General features: G+C 34.6%; 1 protein-coding gene across 1 annotated transcript; it reads left to right on the top strand.

Annotated features, from left to right (window-relative positions):
• The first annotated feature begins 857 nt into the window (after positions 1-857).
• ccdc22 (coiled-coil domain containing 22) lies at positions 858-20,517 on the top strand. Its single transcript, XM_051116352.1, has 16 exons — positions 858-1,242; positions 1,383-1,560; positions 3,600-3,732; positions 4,908-5,014; positions 5,121-5,205; positions 5,387-5,556; positions 9,121-9,333; positions 12,075-12,266; positions 12,530-12,649; positions 12,807-12,923; positions 16,028-16,129; positions 16,578-16,685; positions 16,837-16,932; positions 18,210-18,269; positions 18,968-19,042; positions 19,135-20,517. Exons 1-16 carry the CDS (start codon positions 1,193-1,195, stop codon positions 19,246-19,248), a joined length of 1,920 nt encoding a protein of 639 aa, XP_050972309.1. The 5' UTR covers positions 858-1,192; the 3' UTR covers positions 19,249-20,517.
• The last annotated feature ends 34 nt before the right edge of the window (positions 20,518-20,551 follow it).

Below are 20,551 nucleotides of genomic sequence, written 5' to 3'. Positions count from 1 at the left end.
ACTACCAGTAAAATAAAAAATATATATATATATATGGGACCAAAAATGTGATTTGACACTTTGATCTGACCATGTTTTGTTACATACCTTTCTATCAAAGTTATCTGACATTATCAAGATGAGTTTGTTCTGACACAGCTTAACTCTTAAGTTCGTGTCATATTTTATTACCATTTTCTAAACTATAGCGAATAAAGAGTGATAATGTGAGAAATTTTGAAGGTGTCTGAATAAATTTTGGTTTGACTGTAATTCATAAGTGATTATCGAGATAAATATGTTCTGACACACTTAAACTCTGAGTTCTTGTCATATTTTATTACCATTTTCTCAACTATAGTGAATAAAGTGTTAAGGGTGTCTGAATAAATTTTGATTTGACTGTACATTTTAGTGTGGGTCTAGGCTTAAGCCTAGTCTGTGAAACTGGGTTAAAGGTTTGTTTTAGACAGTTTTTTTTTTTTTTTTTTTTTTGAGGAATGACGTCAAACTTTTATTGTCTTGTGATATTTATTTATTGTTCGTTAAAGTGAAACCTTCGTTATTTTTGTTAAAGAAGTAAAGTGAATCAAGCTGAAAAAGGATCTCCGAAGATTTACTGCAGGTTGCAGGTACTGCATTATAGATTTGAAAACAGCACTCAGCATTAGTAATACTGACGGTAAATGGCTTGTTTTTTTATTCTAAATCTAATGATCTTCATCTGATTTTCTTTCAAACATTTCAATTCGCTCCTAGACAGCGCACGTGCTTACGCGTCGGTCTCGTCACGAGACCTGCACGCGCTGTGGACTTTGGGAACATGAGTTTTATACGAGTAGTTCGGTACGGGCGGTTCAAAGATCTAAAACTTCACGTCCCATGGTGCACTGCGTCGGACACTCCTAGGTAATGACTTCCTCTCCAGAAAAAGCAGATTTTGAAGAGACTGTGTGAAAAAAGCTGTGATTTTGACTCGTCGTTTTGTTGGAGCATGTGGTAAAAAACAATTTATGGATCATTTGAAGCTGCGGTTTGAAATGTAACCATGGCAACCGAACGGTCGTCCTGGTTAGCAGCCCTGCACAGGCTGTAGTGAAGGCGATGCTGATGGTTAGCTGAAGCCTTATGATATTCATTTGCCTTGTCCGTGGTGGGGGTTTAATATTGTTACGGAAGACAGTCGAGCAGCTATATCTGACCTCTTTCCGTGATGGAAGAAGTCGATAGGATTTTAATTCACTCACTAAGACAAGCTGGCACGTAAGTATTCAAAATCTAACAGGTCTCTTCAGTTGTGACAAGTCATTTCCTCCCTCTTTGGAGTGATTTGCATCTCGGGACATGTCAAACTTATTTGTTGTCCGTGTCTGTGCGGTTGTGGTCACCTCCTCATCTTCCAGAGACATTGACGAGGATGTTCAGAGTGTGAAACAGTTCACCAGTGAGCTGATCGTGGAGGCGGTGGTGAAATGCCTGCGTGTGATCGACCCCGCGCTGGGCAATGGCTTGTCCCACTCACTCCCCCCTGGCATGTCTGCCCGCTTCAGACTGGGCATGAGCCTGGCACAGGCCTGTCAGGTGAGAGACACGGTGTCTGGACGTCCCACCGTGTGCTTAAATTAACTTGACCCCTCACAACTGACAGAGTCAGCTGATAGCCATTCAAAATGCATTACCGCTGGTGAATAAGCACTTTTGTTTTCATGTTGAGTTTGACTAAGGGTGTTACAGTGTGAACTTTTAAACTTTTGAACAATACATTAACCAGACTTTGTAGATAAATTTCGAACAAACATTTTTCATGAAATGGGTCCTTAGTGTAGACAATAGATTTTGCAGAATCTTTTGTGATTGAATTAATCTGTTGTGATTTCATTCAGATGACCTTTAAATGTTACAAAGGTTGCTTTTGTAAACATTACATTGGTTAACATGAACTAACAATGAAAATCCTTCTAAAGCATTTATTAATCTTAGGCACTGTTAATCTCAACATTACTAATTAATTGTTAAAGTTAACCCCGGGTATTAAAACTTGTATGGCTTAATATAGCACAAACAATGCCTGTTACTGAAAACCTGTGAAAGATTTATGTTAATTAAAAACCAATCAACATTGTTTTATGGTTGCACTCTGTAAGCTACTGTTGCTACCTGTTGCTATTTTTACCGCAACACAATTCAGAAAATACTGATATGATGGCTTATTGTGTGGCTTTTGGTTGTAATTTTCAGTCGAAGGGCAACAAGAGAAACAATGTAAATCTTCACTGCTTTTCTTAGCGATAAGAAGAGGAGAAAATAATGGGAAGATGCTTGTGGAGGAATAAAACTTCCTGAAGACCCTCATCTTTGTTTTCTCCACTTTAACCTTGATGCTTTTGATGCTTTTAGCAGACCACGGCTACTGAAAGAGCATACAAATGGCAGAGACAAGAAACGCTAGATGCCATCCTGGCAGAATGGCCGATGCTTGTCATGAGGCCGCAGCCACTGAAGGAGTTTCTCAGTGTGAATTTCACTTGATACCTTGTGGGGAAAATTGATGGTACAGCATTGGTTCAAGCCTATGCTTATATCCATCGCCACCTGTAAACTCTTTCAGTAGTTGTGGTCATCGTATCAGTATTTTATTTTTCTGAGTTGTGTTGCAGTAAAAATAGCAAGAGGTAGCACCAGTAGCTCACAGAGTAACACATGCAGAGTAAAAATTTCCTGACAATTTACTCACCCCTGTGTCATCCAAGATGTTCATGTCTTTCTTTGTTCAGTTAACATTCCAGGACTTTTCTCTATATAATGGACTTCAATGGTGCCCAATGGGTTGAAGGTCCAATTTGCAGTCTAAGTGCAGCTTCAAAGGGCTCTACACAATCACAGTCAAAGAATAAGGATGGTATCTAGCAAAACAATAAGTGCTTTTCTTAAAAAAAAAAAAAAATAAAATAAAAAAAAAATGTATATACTTTTTAACCACAAATGCTCGTCTTGCACTAGCTTCACACATTGCGCAAGTTACGTGCAGTTAGCTCTTCGTCTGTGTTATTTTGGTTCAAAAAGGTAGGGTAGGGCAAAAAAAACACCTCTTCATTTTCTCCTCCAACTTCAAAATTGTCCAACATTGTTGTTTAACCTTTTTTTGTATAGGGAGTTTGATTTTCTTTGCATGTTTGCTTTGTAAACAGTAGGTCAGTACTTCTGCCTACGTCACACATGCGTGATTATGTAATGCATGAGGTCAAGCTAGTACAAGATGAGCATTTGTGGTTAAAAGAGTAAATTATACTTTTTTTTTTTTGAAAATGATCAATCGTTTCGCTAGACAAAACCCTTATTCCTTAGCTGGCATCGTGTAGAGTCATTTGAAACTGCAATTTGGACCTTCAACCTGCTGGACACCATTGAAGTCAACTATATGGAGAAAAATCCTGGAATGTTTTTCTTTAAAAACCTTAATTTCTTTTTGACTGTAGAAAGAAAGACATGAACATCTTGGATGACATGGGGGAAAGTAAATTAGAAAGTTTTTATTCTGGAAGTGAAGTGGTCTTTTAACAAAGTACAGCACTGACTTGTACTCCACAGATTGTGATTTTTGCGTTGTTCTATATGTTTAGGATGTGGGTTTTAAAGGGGAAATTGGCTACCAGACATTTCTCTACAGCAATGAACCAGAGATTCGCTCTCTGTTCATGTTTCTGGTTGAGAAGCTGCCCAGAGAGAGTGCAGAGGCCTCGGACCAGCCTGCAGGTACTTTAGACTACTGTTTTTTTTTTTTTTTGTTTGTTTGTTTTTTTTTTTAAACAATTATGTATTTGGCATATAATTGATTTTGTTATCAAACTCAGCATGAAAGTATTGTCTAAATGCATCTTATTGGGAATGATTCATCCATTTTTTATCTGTTAATTTTTTTATTTAGCTAGTAATTTTTTAATCAAATTTGCCAGACTTCTCTAATCATTTTGTCTGCTTAAAGCCCGCCCATTTCTTAAAATCGTCTTCAAGTTCAGATTCAGCTGTACTAGAACCAAGTCCCCACCCTGCATGTCTTTTTTTTTTTTTTTTTGATATTTAGTTTCACTTAAGTATACGTCACAATACAGAAGGAAAGACCTGTTGTAACATGATCTACCAGTTGCAATACCGATAGTAAAATTGCAATCTAGCAACTACGGAAGCCCATTTCTGTCATAAAAAAGGTCATGGTAATTTTTTTTATTTTCTTTTTATCTCACAATTCTGACTTTTGTCTCACAGTTTTGAGCTGGCGTCTCGCAATTTCCAATTTTTTTTCCAGAGTTTATACTGCAATCCTGTTATATCAGTTACTTGACACACCACGATAATACTGAAGAATGTTGACATAATAGTGATTTGCAGTGATTTGCCTCCTATTAAATCTGGTGTGACTCAGAGTCTCCAACAAATTCTGAGAAAATTCAACACCTGAGAATTTCTGGCTGTGTTATAAATAATAGTGTTGTGGTTGTGCTGTGTGATCCCCATGCTGGGATCAAAGGGTAATGTGATTAACTAGGGTGTTAATGTTAGAGCTTAGAGTGACAATTATTCACTGCTTTCTTCAATAAACTAGAACTGGTTGTTCTTCCCTCTAATTTCTCCTTCGTTAATTAAACACTCTTGATTACCTAATAATGTATTAAAATGTTTTATTATGTTGGAAAGAATCCAGAGTCAACTCCAGTTAATAGCTTGTTAACTCGGGCATAAACTTAGTGGGAAACAGTGCAGACTGGTTCAGATTAACTGTTGCAAACATTTTTTCCAAAGAATAATTTGCTTGCCTTTGTGGCATCTCATGTTGCTCTTGATTATTGGATTAAATGAATATGTTTTAATATGTTTCTCTTAATATGTTTCTCAGAATAGTCTGATTGTTTCATTTATCTCTCCTTTCTTAGGGAAGTCTGCGTTGTTACAAAGAGCAATTGCTGCTCAAATTAAAGCGCAGTTGTCAGTGCCTTGGCTTCCTCCGTCCTGTAGACTCCCCGTTCATCGTAAAACACAGGTACCTTAACGTCTTGAAATATAGGGCTAAGTCTTATGTGCCGAACTCTAGAAACGTCTCGCAAGTTATCTAACTAACTGACAAATGTGTGTAAATGTGATTTCAGAGTTCCGGCCCATGTCACAGTTTCCACGCCCAGTCGCTGAGCCTCCCATATTCTGTGAAGGTCTCTTCCAGGAAGCAGCCAAAAGGCATGCTCATTTTCACTTACTCAACTCAAGCCCTTTTGTGTTTGCTGTGGTATTGCCCTTGTTGCCACTTGCCCCTGAAGTGTGATTAGCCCTTTGAGGAGTTTGACAAAAAACGAATTCAGCACTTATGATTTATTCAGCTAACATTAGTATGTATTTGTTTCTTTGTGAACTCCCTCAGAGGTGCAAGAATACTGGAGGAATTATTTGCTGCCTGTGACCGCCCAGCCTTCCCAGCATGCCTCAGTGCCAGCGTCCCTCCTAGAGAACCACATTTCTGAACTTAGTGCCACACAAGAGTGGGAGAATGAATGGAACAGCCAAGGCCTTCTGTCAAGACTTACACCTGAGGTTATTCTCTTTCACCCTTCAATTTTAAAGGGAGAGTTCATCCAAAAAAAAAAAAATAAAAATCTGTCATTATACGATAATATTTTAGTGATAATTTTGACATCAGATCTAGGTTTCCATTGTACTCTGACACACTCGTATAGTACATTAAGTACATTATACGTTAAAATTTCTAAATTTTGCTTTTATTTTTTTAAATATATATTTTTGGTTTTCATTTTAGTTTTAGTTTGTTTTATTAATTTTGTTGTGCTTTTTTAATTTAATTGTTTTTTTTTCTTTATATCTTTAATTTTTGTTTCAGTTTTGGTTTAAAGCAACAAATCGACCAAAAATTAAAATTCTGGGTCACACTTAAAGTCCAGTTCTTGCTATTAATAAACCATTAACTATGGCTTTTGCCTCACTAAACTCCTAATATGTTGCTTATTAATAGTTAATAAGGTAGTTAAGTTCAGGTATTGGATAGGATTAGGGATGCCGAATATGGTCATGTAGAATAAATACTAATAAACAGCCAATATGTAAAAATAGGCATGCTAATAAGTAACTAGTTAACAGTGAGAATTGTTCTGTATACTGAAGTGTTACCAAATTCTGATATGATTTACTCACCCTCAAGTTGTTTCAAACCTGTATGAATATCTTTCTTATGCTGAATGTAAAAGAAGATATTTTGAAGAGGGTAGCCAAACAGTTGTTGGTCCCCGTTGGCTTCCATAGACCAGAAACTGCTTGGTTACCCACATTCTTCAAAATATGTTTAGCAGAAGAAAGAAATTTATACAGGTTTGGAGAAACTTGAGGATGACAGAATTAAAAATTTTGGGTAGAATGTCCCTTTAAATAATTCTAGTACTTTAGTACTTCAGTAAGTATTTCAGTAAGTTTCAGTGAGTTGCTAATGCAGTGTTTCTCAATTTAATTTAGTTTTTTTTTTAAAGTCCCCCTGTAGTCAAAAATATTATCCCTTAAAACTGATCTTTGATCATCAAAATGAAATATTTAAATGTTTTTTTAAATAATTTTCTCATGCCTTAAAGCAGCTTGAATGTAACTCTACCCCCCTTGCCTCATTTACTATACATGGATCTATGAATATGCAAATTAACCCCGCCCCCATGCAGTCACACCAGCCAGAGCCCCCTGATCCACCAACTGAAATGTAGTAAACGCTTGGCGAAACACAGATAATGGCTGATAAACTATGTTTTTACAAGCGGACAACTATAGTGGGTACTGTAACATTTGTTAAAGTTACTTACTTGACAATGTTGTGCCCTCAAAATATCTTTTTGAAGGCTCGAATGTAGCTTAGTTTGTGATTCCAGTTCACGGTTGCGAGCATATGCGAGTAAAGTGCAGACGGCAATGTGGAAGAGGTGCGTCTGACTCCGGGCTACTTTTACACTGTTGTCGCGGGTTATTTTTGAAGTTAGCGGTAAGCGCCTAGCGGTTGCCGCACTCTATATGCGCTATTACATGCTCTATTTAATATTTGGTTTTGTGCTGATAATCCTATTGGTATATTTTGCATGCTAATGATAGGAATCTATCCTTTGACTTGATTGGTTACTGAAGTTTGTGACGTAGCAAAAAAAAGGGCTGTTTAAACCAGTATTTCTGGGACAGCCTTTGGGAAACTACAGTTTTACAGAGAAAATATTCAGCAATGGTGTTGATTAATGGACTGGAACATGGTTTGTCTAAAAGCATATTAAAAACACCACACAGACAAATAAACAACATTAAAATCTTGATTTTCCCAAAAGGGGACTTTAAGTTTACTTTTTAATCCAATGTATATGTTTGATTGTATTTCAGATTTATTGAAATGAGCAAAAAACATTTTAATAGTTTAACAATGTCCATTTGAGATGAATCTTAAAATTGGTTTGAATGATGTTTCATGCACAATGCTTTATTTGTCATTTTAAACCTTGACAGCCCCAGTCCTCATGGCAGTGATGTTGTTTTGTGTAATGTGGAAAAAAAAATCTCATAAGTTTGAGACAACTTGAGAGTGAGTACATACACTACCAGTCAAAAGTTTTTGAACAGTAAGATTTTCAATTTTTTTTTTTTAAAGAAGTCTCTTCTGTTCACCAAGCCTGCATTTATTTGATCCAAGTACAGCAAAAACAGTAACATTTTGAAATATTTTTTACTATTTAAAATAACTGTTTTCTATTTGAATATATTTTAAAATGTAATTTATTCCTGTGATTTCAAAGCTGAATTTTTAGCATCATTACTCCAGTCTTCAGTGTGTCATATGATCTTTCAGAAATCATTCTGATATTCGGGTCTGCTGCTCAAAAACTATTATTATTATTATTATTATTATTATGTTGAAAACAGCTGAGTAGAATTTATTTCAGCTTTCTTTGATGGACAGAAAGTTCAGAAGAATAGCATTTAATTGAAATAGAAATCGTTTGTAACATAAATGTCTTTATCATCAATTTTCATCAATTGAAAGCATCCTTGCTAAATAAAAGTATTAATTTCTATAATTTATTTCCCCTAAATCCTGATCTTTGGATCTGGCTATTCATCAAAGAATCCTGAAAAAAATGTACTCAGCTGTTTTAAATATTGATGATAATACCTCCAGTCACATAATCCTTTAGAAATCATTGTGATATTCTGATTTGCTTATTTTGAAATCGCAGAAATAAATTTGCTTTGATCACAGAAATGGATTTCGTTTTAAAATACATTCAAATAGAAAGCAGTTATTTTAAAATAGTAAAAATATTTCACAGTATTTCTGCTTTTGCTGTATTTTGGATACAAATGCAGGCTTTGTGAGCAGAAGAGACTTCTTTAGAAAACATTAAAAAACTTTTGACTGGTAGTGTATTTTTAGAAAAACTATCCCTTTAAGAGCTGATTGTTATTATTAAGCTCATAAATTCCTCATCCTTTTATCAGTGTCTAAAACTGGAATTCATGTTAATAGAATTGTTATATTGGCAGGCATTTCATTTCGATTTGGCTCTGTTTACTCATACAGACAGGCTTTTCTACAGCCTCAGCATGACGTCTCTCTAGCACCACGTCTAGGTTCCCTGTCTTGATAATAACAATAACACTAGCATGTAAATATTTTTGCTGCGGTCCTGCTTTCCTTGATGGCGTCTCTGTGGTAAAGGCATGTATCAACATGAGGATGGAACACAGAGATGTCTTTCACACAAGTGTGACATTCAGCATGTATGTGTCCTTTGACTGTACCGCTGCCCTCTCGCATCTCAGTTCCACATTCTCACCTCACCTGCCCTCCAACTTACACACTGGCCTATTGTCTGACCCCTAAATGTTCTCCAAAGGTTCGGCACATTTTATTTTTAAATCGCAAGACTTTATCTGTGTTTTGTTTTATCTGCAGTGCTTTGAGAATAGTTAATAGTTGTGGTTCTGAAAATAGCCACAGCGCATTTAGGTTTTGTAATTTATTCAGAACTGTCATGTTTTAGTAAATTCAACTTAAGAGATGCAGTTATGTTATTTCATTTGGTGATTTAAAGCCTCGCCACTCTTGTTATCTTGTTTGTTCAGGAGTACCGATCCAGAAAGAAAGCTCGACTGCAGAAGCGGATCGAGGAGCAGCTGAGGGCAGCGGCTCAGCCTCGTCCTGACACACACGGAGCCACGCGCTCGACTTCTGACCTTGCTGAACTCCTGCAGTCTTTCGGTGGAGCTTCCACTGGGGGAGATGTGCTGACTAAAGGCACACGCTTCACCCATACAGAGAAATTCACGTTTACGCAGGTACCTGTCAGAATGTGTTTACTCAAACTGTGATGTGCCAGTGTTCCCACATACTGGAAAATCTTGGGTTTTGCAATGCTGATTTTCAGTCATGGAAAATTTCATACATGTCATGGAAAATAATAGTGACATGACTGTGTTACTAACAAGGTTATTTTAAAAATGTAGACGTTTTGGGACTACGCTTACCAGACATGGAAATGTACCAGAAATATGTGCCAAAAGCTCTATCAAAAGAATTATGTCTGAAATTGTTTTGGAGTGAGCAGCACAGTGTTGATGTGTGATGTCTGTATAGTCATTTAGCATGTTCTGGCTGACTGTAGATGTGTTGCTGACAGTAAAAACGTGGTAAAAATAGCGCGTCAGTAGGCTGTCATGTAATCTAGGCAGAGAGTAATGTAGATAAACTATTAATACTTATAATGTGCTTTCTCAGCAGGACTCTGATTGGTCAGTGCATTTTTTTCACGTTTCTTAGACAGTATGATTATTCCAGTAAGCTAATGGACTATAATACAGCTTTATAGATGGTACATAAACATTTCAAAACACAACATTTTTATTATTAACATAATTATATAGTAGTAATAATATTCATAAATGGTGACTAATGGGCTCTAATACAACTTTATAAACAAAACCAAAAATTTACAAAGATATTATAAATGATAATTCAAAAAAATATATTATGCTTAATTGTAATGATTCCAGTCAAAAGTTTTTGAACAGTAAGATTTTAATGTTTTTTGAAGAAGTCTCTTCAGCTCACCAAGTCAGCATTTATTTGATCTAAAGCAAAAACAGAACAATTTTGAAATATTTTTACTATTTAAAATAGCTGTTTTCTATTTGAATATATTTAAAAATGTAATTTATTCCCGTGATGTCATAGCCGAATTTTTAGCATCATTACTCCAGTCACATGATCCTTCAGAAATCATTCTAATATTCTGATTTGCTGCTTAAAAAACATTTATTATTGTATTAATTTATGTTTTAAAAAAAATGTAACATTAAAGAATCCTTCCTAAATAAAAGTATAGAAAAGTAAAAAAAAAAAAAAAAAAATCAGACTCCAGAAAAAAAGAAGTTATAATAAATTGTAAAAATATATCAAAATATTACAGCTTTTGCTGTATTTTGGATCAAATAAATGCAGGCTTGGTGAGCAGAAGAGACCTCTTTAAAAAAAAAAACATTAAAAATCGAAAACTTTTGACTGGTAGTGTATATAGTAATTCAAAAATTATCTTATGCTTAATTATAATAATTATTAGTATACTAATTAGTATGAAGATTATTTTATATTATAAAATAAATTTACTTGGTAATTGGATACTTTAATTAGTATTTTTTCGTAAACTAAAACTAAGACGAAAACGATTAATCAAAAAACATTTCTGTAAACTGAAATAAACTAAAAACGTCAAAATAAATGAAAAGCTGAAACGAAACGAAACTAGCAACAGTTATTGAAAAAAGAAAATAAATAATTGTTATCATAATTATTCTCACCCGGTGGCGGAAAAATATATTAGCTGTGTGGCGGCCGGTTTAGGGACCCGTTTGACATAAAGGCCACGACCTGAACTGTACCTGCATTAAAACTGGGCTACTGCACCGGTAACATGATTTATTTTCCCACGTAACACAAGCAATCAAACCAAAATAGGCCATCTAAGTTGGAGCTTTGAAGAAAAATAGACAAGCGGCAGAATAGAAAAAGAAGAGAATGTGCATCCTTACTGTAAATAATAAAAACTTTTGCCTACATCTTTTGAACAATCTGCCAGGCTGAACAAATATGCATAAAATATGCTTATAATTCTTCATAAATGAAAAGAACATATTAAAACATGACATTTACTGTTAAATGCCGTTGTCTTTTCTTGAACTCTGCAGTGTATATGTGGCCGTTGGTCCATTATAGAAGCATTAAAAATAAAATGTATAAAATATATAGCTTGGCTACAGAAAGTGAGCAAGACACACTCCCTAAGTGGTCATTCACTTCATCTGCAGTGGGAAAGACTATAATGTGCAGCACTGCTAATCGAGTGTTGAGGCTTTCCCATCATTATTGAATGTCTTTAGTCCCAGTTATAATTTATGTGCATATGTTTGCGGGAAAGTGAGCGAAACACGACAGCTATAATATCATGATTATGGTTAAATAAGATAAAAGACATCCAGGCCTAATAAAAACTAATTATATTTATTTTCAAATTAAATATCACACACATTTATTATTCAGTCTAGTGCTTTTAAATAGAATGTAAGCACAACTTGTGTAGATTTATGGTGTAAAAAGGCATGACTGCTTCATTTTTGCTTGTATTTGTACACTTTTACCATCTAATCAATCTCAGCATGCCTTCATTTTCGGCTAAACTTTAAGTACTAAAACTGAAACTAAACTATATAAAAACTAAATAGAAGTGTGTTCACAAAATAAAAACGAAACTAACAAAATTATTAATAAAACTAATAAAAACAAAACAATTTTATTGCAAATTTGAAAACGATATTAAAATAAAACAATTTTAATAATTCAAAACTATAATAACCTTGGTCTCTACTTGAATGACTTACAGCCATTTTTTATTATCAAAACTATAACTGGATATTAATTTTTGACTTTTTTTCCAATGAATTTCATCTGCTTGAAGTCTGTATTGAGGTGTTTAGGCTTCTAACTAAAAAGGCAAATTAAAGCAAACTGTCAAAATGATTTTTAGGAACCTGAGAAAGCAGTCCAGCAGATGGCAGCAGCAGCAAGTGCACTTCCCAGCTCTCACCAATCAGAGGAGGACCTAAAGGCCCAGCAGGAAGCAGAGCTTTCTGCTCTGCAGCAACAGTTGCAACAGCTGTCAGTCCAAATGGAAGAAGTGGGCGGAGACATCAAACAGCTTACAGTGTCCATCCAGCAGGTAATGACCAATCATGTTGAATGTTATGCTAACATTATATCACATGTACAGTAGTCAACATTTGAAGTGGATCAAAACCTTTCATCAAAGTTGTCCTAAAACCAAAACAGTACCCGTTCTTGTCTTAGGACAACTTTGATGAACATTTTTTCAATCCACTTCAAATGTTGACTACTATATAGTATTACTTACTTCATCATTTAAAATATAGTTAAATGCAGCAATTTTTTTTAACCACTGATATGTTGTATTCCCGTGTACAGGTGTCAGATGAGCTGCAACAGAAAGAGGTTAGCAATTCTGAGAAGGAGAATTCGATCAAAATGAAGAGACAGACCATTGACTTGCTACCTGACGCTGAGAACAACCTGCTAAAGTTGCAGGTACGCAAGTCACACGACATACACACTTGCAACACACAAAAACAAACAATAAAAAATAGAAATAACAGTACAGTGCAGACAGAACTGAACTGTATGTAACTAGCCTGTGACTAATGACATGTTTCCTTTTGTCTGTTCGGTGTGTTTGTGTTTGTAGAGTCTGGTAGAGGCAAGCTCTAAACGAGTGGTTCATTTGGCCTCGCAGTGGGAGAAACACAGAGTCCCGTTGATTGACGAGCACCGCAGACTAAAAGAGCTGTGCAGCAACAGAGAGGTACCTTGTGTTACCCTGATGTGTTGTACAGCCCTATAGCAACTGCAGTCATCTGAGTCTAATATGCACTCCTGTCTAAACAGCCAAATATGTACATAGCAGTTTAATTCTTTGTACATCAAATCCCTGAATAATAACAGGCTGATTTGAGTTGTTTTCCAAAGTAGTTTTGAGAATGAAGTTTTGACTTTTGAAATTTTACTCCTTGACTTATTATTAAAGAAGTTCACTTTCAGAATAAAAAATTTCTGATAATTTACTCACTCCCATGTCATCCAAGATGTGCATGTCTTTCTTCGAAAAGTCGAAAAGAAATTAAGGTTTTTGAGGAAAACATTCCAGGATTTTTCTCTATATACCGAACTTCAATGTTAGCCAATGGGCTGAAGGTCCAAATTGCAGTTTCAGTGCAGCTTCAAATGGATCTGCACGATTACAGTTGAGAATCAAGTGTCTTGTCTAGCAAAACGATTGGTAATTTTCTAAATAAATAAATAAATAAATAAAAATGTATATATTTTTTTAATTGCTCATCCATTGGTTCCATTTGAAGTTCATTATGTGGAGAAAAATCCTGGAATGTAGGACAATGAAAGGAGGAAAATGAACATCTTGGATGACATGGGGGTGAGTAAATAATCAGGATTGTTTTCTTCTGGAAGTGAACTAATCCTTTAAGACATTTTTTGTGACATTTGCTGTAACAAAGTATGAAAAGGGCTGCGCAACTTGTGGGTTTTGTTGTTTTTTTGTAAGCGCTGTGCTTTGTCGTCATCGTGCACAATGCTTGTTGTGTTGTGGCTGCACAATTTTGACCAAAAATGTTTGATGATATCAATATAATAACAGCAACAACAATAATAATATTTTTTTTAACTAAACTTACTAAATACAAGTATTAAATAAGAAATATTTATATTATAATATTCCATTGCAAAATGAAAAAGGAGTAGTTTAGGAAAAATAATATAGGATTAATAATGAGTAGGATTTCATTTTACAGAACAACTGTGAAACTACAATTCTGATATTTATGGCTGTCCTAATTTCTTCGTTTTCAGACGTTAAACCTTCAAGCTTTTATTTTGGCAGAAAACTACAGGGAGGCCAAAAAGATTCTTTTTTTGTTGTTGTTGTTGACAACAGCCAGTTTATAAGCATTTTTCATTACAAGTTCCCAAATGCACAGGCTTTTTTTTAGTTTAGTTTATTTGCACAAAAATAAAATGCATACAATATAAAAACAATCCATGTACTGTGCAGGGAGAAGCAGAAAACCCAAACAGGCTTATTAGAGCCTCCACCTAAACAATAAAAGAAAACAAAAGCAGCTTATAAAATTAGAGAAAGACTGGATTAATTACAACATATGTGAAAAACCCAGAAATAATGTACTCCAAAAACAAACCTTACAAGGTACATAAAATACATAAACAAAAAAATACAATTACAAGGCAGCACTAAAATGATCCTTTATACATCTTTTATAACATAGTAAAGGGGTCATTGGATGCAAAGTTCACTTTTACATGTTGTTTGAACATTAATGTGTGTTGGCAGTGTATGTACACATCTACCCTATAATGATAAAAATCCATGCAGTAGTTTTTAATTAATCTGTAAAAATAATATCCCCTTTTTCAAATCGAGCCATTCTCAGATGACTGTCGGTGTGGCGTCACACCAACAGAGGCCGCTTCCACGATAGTTGATTGACATGAGCGTCTTACCTCAGACCTGCCTTAAATCAGATGTAACAGTCCAGTAACCTCCATTGTTTCGATGCCGGAGCAGGGATGCAAGTTAGACAAGAACATCTCGGATTGTGTTGTGTTGCTGGATGTAATAATGAACATATTGGTCGTCATTTACTCCCGACATCTGAGCCGCTGAAGATGCAGTGGATTATGTTTGTTTGTGACATATATCCGTCTATGTTCGTGTGACTCATTCGTGATCCAGTTTCACTTACAGCAGAAGTGAGTATAAGGGTTTTTTATGAATCGTTGCGATCGCCTTTCCTAATAATGTGCTAGTTAGCAAGTTTAGCAGCTAAACGGGGCTAAAGTAAACAGGCTTGTCACTCCACAGAGAGAAGAGAGGGGCGGGGCGAGCAGAGATCATTAACATTTAAAGCAACCTCGACCAGAACAGGATGAATTTTGCAGAGCTGATTTTGGTAAAAAAGGTGTTTTTTAAAAAAAAGTATGTTATAGACTTTTCATTAAGGCTCTAAAGAATCATATCAACTCATGGAAAATGGGCATCCGATGACCCCTTTAAAGAATATTACAGATATTTATCGAGACACACTTGTAGAGGTCAATCCTCGATAAATATCTTTAAACTAATGCTGTCAATTGAGTTTTTTTTTTTTGTTTGTTTTTTTTTTTTTTTTTTTTTAACCCACAAAGACAGTATATTCATAATATTTGTTACATATTTTTTTAAATCACTTTAGGTGAGTACCACTGATACCAATATTACTGGTGTCTCTAGGACATTGTTTTTTCCCCTAGTATTTAACCATTGACTATAGCCATTCAACATTACATTGTAATTGAGAGCTATAAATTTGAACATTTATTAGACTTTACGTGGACTTAAAACAGCCTTCATACAGATGTATGAAGTATACAGAATATACAGTATAATACAAATATACAGAAATTGAATAAAGTTATCAAACACTAAATACTAAATTAAATATAGATTAATCTATAAAGCTAAAAGAGTTGTAGATTTCCTCTTTTTTTCTTTTCTATTACTTTAAGTGCTGCCGCTGCTGAACATGATGCGGATCTGACAAGCATGCTCGTAGTTTAATTCATGCTTTAATATGACGTGCTAATTTTGACAGAACTACTTTAAACAGTAAATTTTTACACAGTAAAGTTAATCTATTTTCTGTGAACCATGTCGCTTACATGTAAAAGAACACAGTGTTTTTAAATAGCAGATTTTAATTGTCTCACTAAGCCACATCTTGATTTTGATTTTCCTGTGATTAATTGTGCAGCCCGAATTATGACTTTGACATTGTGTGCCTTAATGAAGTGACCAGTTATGTAAACTTTCACTCAGTTATGTAAACTTTCACTTAGTCCGAGTCCTCCAGGAAGCTGTCAGAGATCAAAGACCTGCATGACAAAATCAGACAGTCTGCTGAGGAGGCCAAAAAGAAGGAGAGTCTGTATAAGCAGCTGGTACGAAATGTTTTTTTCATCCCTTCCCTCTCCTTTCAAACATCCAATCAATGCATTTATTACCTACACCATGTCCTAACCAGCCACACCACAGAAAAACAAGTGTTCAATGCCATCTGTTCTATGTAAATGAGTTTTTCTCCTCATCAGCCGTCAAAGGACATACAATCTTTTGGTTTTCATGTCTGTTACATCTGGCTGTGTAACTCTACCCCATTTGGAATCTCATTGTTTCAAACTCCCATTCCACATGCATATTAAACAGAAATATATATTCTGATTGGTTCTGATTGTGTCATTTTGTGTTAACAGACAAATGGTTGCATGATTAGGACATGAATAGGTCTAGGAAAGCATTTACATATTAAGTCCATCTTATAATATTTATTGTTTGTTGGTTTAACATTGAGTGTGTTTGTTTACTCCCCTTCCCAATGTTTTTCTGCAGTTAACTGAGTATGAAACGCTATCTAAAGACGTGTCTCGCTCAGCCTACACCATGAGGATCTTGGAGATCGTAGGCAACATAAAGAAACAGAAGGAGGAAATCACTAAGGTCTTTGTTTGAGTTTATCCTTTATCTATCCCTTAATAAAATACTTCATCTGAGTTCATGACCTGTGTCCACAGACATTAGCTTTGTGTTTGAAGTTGGCAGGTCTTCAGAAGCCTTTTGACCTCTGACCCTATTAATCGACCCCCTGCAGATTTTGTCCGACACAAAGGACTTGCAGAAAGAGATTAACGGCCTGACAGGAAAACTGGACCGAACATTTGCTGTCACAGATGAACTGGTGTTTAAGGTTGGTCTTATATATAGTGGGGTCCAAAAAGGTGTTTTTTTTTTTTTTTTTTTTTTTTTTTTTTTTTTTTTTTTTAAAATGCACTACTGGTCCAATGTTTGGGGTCAACATTTTTTTTTTCTTTTAAGTAATTTTATTTGATATTATTGCAATTTATAATATCGGTTTTTATATATATATATATATATATATATATAAGCTTGGAATCAGTAAGATTTTTAATGAAGTCTCTTAGGCTCATCAAGGCTGTATTTATTTGATCAAAAGTACAGAAAACAGTAATATTGGTAAATTTCTCATTATTTCAATTCTCATATTGGTTTCCTATTTTAATATACTTAACATCTAATTCATTTCTGTGACACTGCACTGGATTTTTATCATCCATTACTCCAGTCTGCAGTGTCACATAACCCTTCAGAAATCATTCTGATAATCTGATTTATAATCAGTCTTGAAACTGTTGTGCTGTTTAATATTCTTTTGGAACCTGTGATACTTTTTTTTTTTAATTATTTGATGAATGAAAAGTTAAAAAGAACAGTATTTATTTAAAATCGAAATAATTTCTAACAAGTTTTTACAATCACTTTTTATCCATTTATTTAATTTCTGTAAAAAAAGAAAAAAGAAAGATAATTTACTGACCCCAAACTTTTGAATAGTAGCCTATATTGTAACACAAATTTTCTATTTTGAATAAAGACTGTTCTTTTTAACTTTTTATTTATCAAAGAATCCTGAAGAAAATATCACAGGTCCCAAAAATTATTAAGCAGCCCAACTGTTTCCAACATTGATGAGAAATCAGGATATTAGAATGATTTCTGAAGGATCATGTGACACTAAATACTGGAGCAGTGATGCTGAAAATTCAGCTTTGCTTTACATAAATAAATTATATTATAGAGTATATTAAAATAGAAAACTGTTATTTTAAATTGCAATAATATTTTGTAAAATTAGTTCTTTAGTGTATTTTTGATATTTATATATATATATATATATATATATTTATATTTATTTATTTATTTATTTATTTATATTCATGTGTGTGTGTGTATGTGTATATATATATATATATATAGATAGATATATATATATATATATATATAGATAGATATATATATATATATATATATATAAATATATGAAATCATAAAAATAGTTTATTTTTGATGTGATCTCAAACCCTTTTAAAGAAAGTGTCATTTTCACTATTTTGCTGTAGTAATTCAATATTTATAAAATAAACGTAATTCTTTTTCAAACTGCAGGATGCCAAGAAGGATGAATCTGTCCGCAAATCCTACAAGTACTTGGCTGCCTTACATGAGGTATGAGTCTGCATATCATTAAAGGGTTAGTAAAAATAAAAATTCTGTCAGTAATTACTCAGCCTCATGTTACAAATCTGTAAGACCTTCATTCATCTTCGGAACACAAATTAAGATATTTTTGATGAAATGCAAGGCCTTGTTGACCCTGCATAAACAGCAACACAGCTGACACTTTTATGAAGCTACAAGAATACTGCACATAAATGTGCACATAAAAAAAAAGACTTTATTCAACAGTTAATTTGTGTTACGAAGAGGAATGAAGGTCTTACGGGTTTGGAACGACATGCGAGTAATTAATGACAGAATTTTCATTTTTGGGTGAACAATCCCCTTTAAATTGATCTACAAATAAATGTGATAATATATATTTTGATGTTGTCACTGGTCTTGACTAATATTTTAAAAATTGCATATTGCAGTCCTAAAATGCTGTGTTCGAAGCACATTTTTGTCTCATGTGACAAGACGAGCAAAAGGCAATCTGCTTGTAAACCTGGAAAAAACATTTCAGACAAAAATGGCACATGATGTGTTGGCTTGTGCTCCTTTTGCTCAGGCTGTTAGCAGTACTTCAGTCCATCTGTTCAACCTTTGAACTACACAACTGAACTTAGAGCTAATCCCCTTGCTGACTTCAACGGATTACCTGCATTACTATCAATTGAATAATTCTAACATTTTTGTCCTCTCAGAACTGCACTCAGCTGATTCAGACTATTGAGGACACAGGAACCATCATGAGGGAAATCCGAGACCTTGAAGAACAGGTGTGAAACAAACTCATATTTATATGTAAACAAACATCATTTCATTGTCACTTTTCAACTGTCATCAGTTTTGTTTTGGTTCCTCTCCGTAGATTGAGACTGAAAATGGCAAAAGAACAGTTAGCAATCTAGAGAAGATCTTGGAAGACTACAAAGCCATTCGTCAGGAGAACTCGGCTCTCGCTGCGAAGATCCGGGAAGGTTGAGCTGTTCCTCCGTCCATGTTTGATGGTACTGCAGAGTGAAAACCCAGCCTGCTGAAACGAGCGCTGCTGTGAGAGACGTCAGTTCGGCTCCCATCTGCGTCAGCCCTCCATCCGAAATAATCCTCATCACATTAGCAACTTTCAGCTTTTACTGAGGGTTTGAACACAAACGTTTTTTGCATCAAAATGACACAAATTTGAAGAAATGTTAGTTAAAGCTAATTCTGATCATTGTGATGAGATTCTGTTTTTTAACAAAAAGCTTGGACTGCAATAATTCGAGAAGGACCAGTTCCGGTGCTTCGGCTTGATAAAACAACATCTTTGTTATACGGCGATAACCACCATATTATGTACATGAAAGTGTCCGTTAACAGTGACCTCTGATTGTTGTTCATTGTATGGGTTGAGCTGCTGATGAACATTACAAACTTCAGGCAGTTTAGATGAGCTTGGAGAATAGTGGGGCTGATAACAATACTCATGAACAGCTTGCCTGTTTCGTATTAAAGCATAAATTTGATAACGTATCTGTTTGTTTGGCTCTGATGGATCCATAGCACTTAAATACTCGTCAGTTATATCGTCATTGAACCTTTGTGATAGAAAAGTACTCTGATTGTAGGAAAGCTGTGTAAACACATTTAAGTGTCTGATTAACTAACACACTGATGATTGTCCCAATCAAACTGGTTTTCAAAACAGTTTAGTAGTTAATGCCTGTTTCTGGAATGTTTGATTTTAGAGATCATATCAAAAACAATGTTTTGTAATTCACCATGACTTGTATACATCTTCTCAATCTCTGAACAAGATGTTCTGATATTTCATCGTTTTGCCACCAGTTGTTATTGTCCAGTTTTCCTTTTTTGCAAAATAGTTTTGAGGATGACGTGTTGACTGTTAAAATAAGGTATTAGATCCTTTGGCTTGTTATTGAGGCAGTTTTTCACCTTCGCTGTAATATTTAGACATTTAGAGTAGGGCTGCAAAATTTGGGAAAAATGTTTTATTGCGAATTTATATTGAAGAGAATGTTTTGTAATTTACCAAGACTTGTATACATATGTTTAATCTATGAGCATGATGTTCTGGTATTTCACCATTTTGCTACCACTTACTGTCCTGAGGAAGTTCATATGATCGAATCTGAAAAAACATTTTCCACCCACATTTCTCTCCAAATTTATATATAGATATATATATAAGATATGTCACAAAAAATACTGTAAAATAAACAGAACAATGGTTCTGGCTTTGAAAATTAAACTATTCTAAAAATAGGCTTATTTGTCTCTACTGA

This window comes from Labeo rohita, chromosome 8, assembly GCF_022985175.1.
Source record: "Labeo rohita strain BAU-BD-2019 chromosome 8, IGBB_LRoh.1.0, whole genome shotgun sequence".
NCBI lineage: Eukaryota > Metazoa > Chordata > Actinopteri > Cypriniformes > Cyprinidae > Labeo > Labeo rohita.
Note: the sequence above shows the minus strand (reverse complement) of the source record. Positions and strands in the feature narration are given on the sequence as shown.